This window comes from Copidosoma floridanum, unplaced genomic scaffold (assembly GCF_036245765.1).
Source record: "Copidosoma floridanum isolate Cflo_tuat_1 unplaced genomic scaffold, Cflo_Japanese_pri ptg000009l, whole genome shotgun sequence".
Classification (NCBI taxonomy): Eukaryota; Metazoa; Arthropoda; class Insecta; order Hymenoptera; family Encyrtidae; genus Copidosoma; species Copidosoma floridanum.
In genome coordinates this window covers 3,579,805-3,584,121 of record NW_028321886.1, presented here as the reverse complement: position 1 = coordinate 3,584,121, position 4,317 = coordinate 3,579,805, and the positions used below count along the sequence as shown (strand labels likewise).

The following is a 4,317-nucleotide window of genomic DNA, read 5'->3' as shown; positions in this document are numbered from 1 at the left end:
ATGGAAGATAAAAATTAAACATTTTATTTTAATGTTATAACAATTCCATATATTTTTATTTTGTCCAAGTCCTTAAAAAATCGCCTACGAGCGTACACAATAATTCTCATTAGTATTTGAAACGAATTAATTTTGTGTACCAATTTAATCATTTACATTTGGTAATAAGAATTTTTTGTTGGAACATGATAACATTTGTGGAAGGATGGAACATTGAAACTTTATTGAAACAGTATCTCTGTAAGTCTTATCGTCATTGTATTTACAATTGTATATGAAATATAAAAGTTAATTTGGAAAAATTGTGTTTCAATAAATGTTTGATGCATAAAAAGTTTTTTTTTTTTTCGTAAAAATAATGTATTATATACAAAAAATACGTACAATACATAAAAAATAGTATCACTCTTAGTAACAAAGTACTAATTCATTAGAACTTTGACAACACAAGGAATTCTCATATTACAAAGCTGTCTCATTCTTGACAGTTAATCAAATATTCGTTGACCAAACTTTATGTTCTACTGTCGGTGCAGACTCAAAAAACCTTACACCATGTCTTCGAGTCGCTGTTTTTGAAAATCGCGCTTGATGGCCTTCTGGTAAAGCTCCTCTCGAAATTCGTTGAACATGACTGCCAGGGTCTTGTAGAAGAGTGGCAGTAATGGTAACCTCGACAGACTAATCAACATAAAGTCGTAGGCAATGCCTACATGGCTGTAATCGTTGCCACTCTGCTCGCTATCCGGTAGCAAGGGTAATTTGGCGTAGCGTTGAGAAAAGTGAGTCAACAGAGTAAAATTGACTTCAGCTCTAACACCCATATTTATTGCCTGGGATATGGTCGAATGTCGCTTGGTGATCGCTTCGCTTTCCAAGGCGTCTTCCATCGTTGCCTCGTGGATCAGCAGAAAGCTGTCGCGTGCTAACTGCTGCAATTTATCGCACGGCATCGTGTCACCACTGCAAAAACAATTGAAAGTCAATCAATGAAGTATCAACAATAACATTACTATTTTTTTTTTCCATTGCCATTCATTTACCTGTAACATATTTTTCGTCCGTCCTTTAGAGTTACCGCAACGGCGTAAGCGAATGGACAGTGAGTTACAAATACCGTACTAATTTTAGAAATATTCAAAGCTTCAAATAGAGCTTTTGACTTGGCGACTGATAATATGGGATGATCCATTAGGATGTCCCTATTACTAATTAATTCAAAATTATCTAAAATTTTATTAAATCTACTGCTGTAGTAACGTAGATAGGGCATTATTTGCTGAGGCGCGATTAAATATATGGGATCGTCTGTAATAATTTTTCTCTGCTCCAAAAGTCCAATCAAGCCTAAATGATGATCTGCGTGTAAGTGAGAAACGTAAATGGCCTAAAATGATTTAAAGTGTTCGTGAAAATGCATTGTTATATTTAGTTTAAAAGCAAGCAATTATTATTGGCTGATTATACATACTTTTATAGATTTCAAAACTTTATCAGTTTCTGCTTCTCCAAAAAATCTAACAAGTTGATTAACAGTCGACTCTCCACAATCCATCAACATACTTGTTTCTTCATCTATTTGAAAAAGTATACCACTAGTGTTTCTAGATTTATTGGGAACAGAAGAGCCAGTTCCCAACATCAATATTCTTGGGTACTCTTCTAAATTATCTCCTAGTGCTTTGGTCTTTGCATTTATTTCTGTTTGTAAATCTGCAAGGGAATCTAAAAATCCATCTATTTCCATAGTTTCTTGGATGTACATCCGCGGATGAATTAATAAGTTTTTCTCTGTTGTTAAACCTTTTTCGGGTCGCATTTGAAATACATCTAGTGTTTTGCAACGCCTAACTTTTAGGTTTTCACTGAGCTGCAATTATGAGTGAAATCAGTTATTTAAAACGATAACATCACGAGTGGATACAATTGATTAAAGATACTTACAAAGCTTTCATCTAAATCTTTTTTATTTTCTTCCGTGAATTTTTGATTGCTGTCCAAACTTTTTTCTAAACTCTCTTCATCAATATTAAAAGTATTTTTCAAAGTGAATTCACGATTAACGGATTTCGGTTGGGAATGCAAGAAAGGAAATATCGTGGGATGGATCAAGTGTAGTTGATTTTGCATTCTATGTATAGCTTCACTGGAGTAACCTGTGTTTTCTTCGTTAACAATCAAGTGCGTTGTATCCGAGCCAAATTTGTACATCCACTCTTTGTATTTTGGATTCTTGAGTACTTTTTCAGGAGTAAAGTGTACTATGCACGAAACATTTTCCCTATTTGCACAGCTTTGATATTTTGCAAAAGCTGAATTTTCAATTACAAGATTCATCCACTCTTCATCCGGACACTCTAAAACTACATAACAAAATAAACGTGGCAATTATTAAAAGTGATTTTAAACTGATGAATTATCCTTAAAGAATTTTAAATATTTCAGGTAAATACCGATAAACGATGGGCCTTCGTCACTTTCACCAACCACATCTACACTTTTAACAACAGTTCCATCTATAAGTATGACGTCTTTTCCAGCCTTGAGTTTGCCCATCAAAGGTCCAGAAGGCACACCTAATTCGAGGCACTTTTCCACATTCAAGGTACCAAGCTTCTTTTCTAACTTACAAAAAAACATTAGAAGATCATCAGTTTTACTTCGTTTTTTCAGAAATTTTTTTGCTGCTTTCCGTGTTGGCGAGAATGGCCTTTTTCTGGTTTGATAGGCATAAAAATTAATGTTATCAGATTCTGATCCCGAAGACTCTTCGTCACTATCGGTCTGCTCGCAGGGCTTTTGAATCAGAACGTAATTAATCATCATCGTTTGATCCCTAAATGTTCGAGAAATATCGAAAGGTTTGACGGTCAATTCGTTCAAGTTCATGAAATTTTCAGTCGCCTCGATAACGCCAATCGAGTCTTCAGGGCCATGGAGGAAAATCTCTGGCACTCCAGTTTCTTGTATGGTTAAGGCGACCCCCGGCAGACCACCCATATTGTTCCAAGTGGGCCTCGTGATGAAGATGTTTTCAATTTTCGTGAGCTTGGCATGGTGTTCGTAGGCCAATCGTTGCGTGCCTTCACCACAGTTAAACACGTAATTACAGTGATCGGTGCACAAAAAAACAGACCTGGATTCTGCACGAGTTCCATGACCCAAGACCTGCATTACATGAGGATGTTAAAAATTTCAGCATGATGCAATCTAACTAAACATTGTGTTTTTCGGGCTATTCAACGAGGCGGTGAATGCTTTTGAGGGTTAAACTTATCGTCATTTACCTGGAGATAGGCATAAGTAGGCGCATACTTGACAGATTGGGCCTTGAGGCGCTGACGCTGTTTCTGGAGCTCCTGGACACGTAACTTGAGATCCCTGGGCATGTCGAGGGCCCGGAACTGATGGGATGCACGTGTGGTCGTTGTGACTAGTCGGTAGACTCTTGTGAAAGTACCAAACTTACTAAAAATCATTCCCGCACTCGTGTGTTGCACGCTATTGGTCAACAACTGTCATTATCTATTTACAATTTAATTTTATTGCCATCAATTACCGAGGCTCACTCCTCATCTATAGTGAAACATAGCAGCCGACGTGAGAGCTGATGTGAGAGAATGCTCCCATACCTAACCTTAAAAAAAATAAACAAAAATATATTGCGCATGTTGCACACTATATGCACTGAAAAAAGTTGAGAAGAAAAATGTTATCACTATACTAAGTTAGTGCCATATAGTCAATTTTATTAAACCATATAAGTAGAATATCTATACTTTCAGAGGTCGATTTTCGGGTGAAAGATAAATTGTGCATTTGCCGCAAATGGCACAAACAATGTCGACTTTTTATCTTCTATCTGTAAAATTAGTTGCGGCTGGTTTATAATTGATTAAATGGCTCTACTATAAGTTGTAATAATTATTTGGATCAGCGCCATCTAACGGTCGAAATTTTTTTGGCCAAAAATTGCTTCTGAAATTCTGAAGGAGAGCTTTAGGCAGTTTAGCCCTAGAGCCATTTAATCAATTATAAACCAGCCGCAACTAATCTGACAGATATAAAATAAAAATTCAACATTGTCCGTGCTATTTGCGGCAAGTTTGCAATTTATTTTTTACCCGAAAGTATAAATATATATACGAAGTCGATATTCGGGTAAAAGGTAAATTGCAAACTTGCCGCAAATAGCACAAACAGTGTTGAATTTTTATTTTATATCTGTCAGATTAGCTGCGGCTGGTTTATAATTAAGTAAATGGCTCTAGGGCTAAACTGCCTAAAGCTCTCCTTCAGAATTTCAGAAGCAATTTT

General features: G+C 36.2%; 1 protein-coding gene across 1 annotated transcript; it reads right to left on the bottom strand.

Moving 5' to 3' along the window:
* Positions 1–333: 333 nt before the first annotated feature.
* On the bottom strand, positions 334–3,823 carry LOC106643238 (ribonuclease Z, mitochondrial). The gene is made up of 7 exons (XM_014358284.2): positions 3,780–3,823; positions 3,288–3,637; positions 2,454–3,168; positions 1,945–2,363; positions 1,472–1,870; positions 1,044–1,387; positions 334–963 (listed from the first exon to the last, which is right to left on the bottom strand). Exons 2-7 carry the CDS (start codon positions 3,477–3,479, stop codon positions 549–551), a joined length of 2,484 nt encoding a protein of 827 aa, XP_014213770.2. The 5' UTR covers positions 3,480–3,637; positions 3,780–3,823; the 3' UTR covers positions 334–548.
* Between the last annotated feature and the right edge of the window lie 494 nt (positions 3,824–4,317).

What these genes read in the sequence shown, in the direction of transcription:
- LOC106643238 (XM_014358284.2), bottom strand. Translation starts at nt 3,479, where the DNA reads ATGATTTTTAGTAAGTTTGGTACTTTCACAAGAGTCTACCGACTAGTC. An exon ending in CGAAGGCCCATCGTTTATCG is followed by an intron (nt 2,364 to 2,453) that starts GTATTTACCTGA and finishes TTTGTTATGTAG; the next exon opens with TTTTAGAGTGTCCGGATGAA. An exon ending in GGACGAAAAATATGTTACAG is followed by an intron (nt 964 to 1,043) that starts GTAAATGAATGG and finishes TTGTTTTTGCAG; the next exon opens with TGGTGACACGATGCCGTGCG.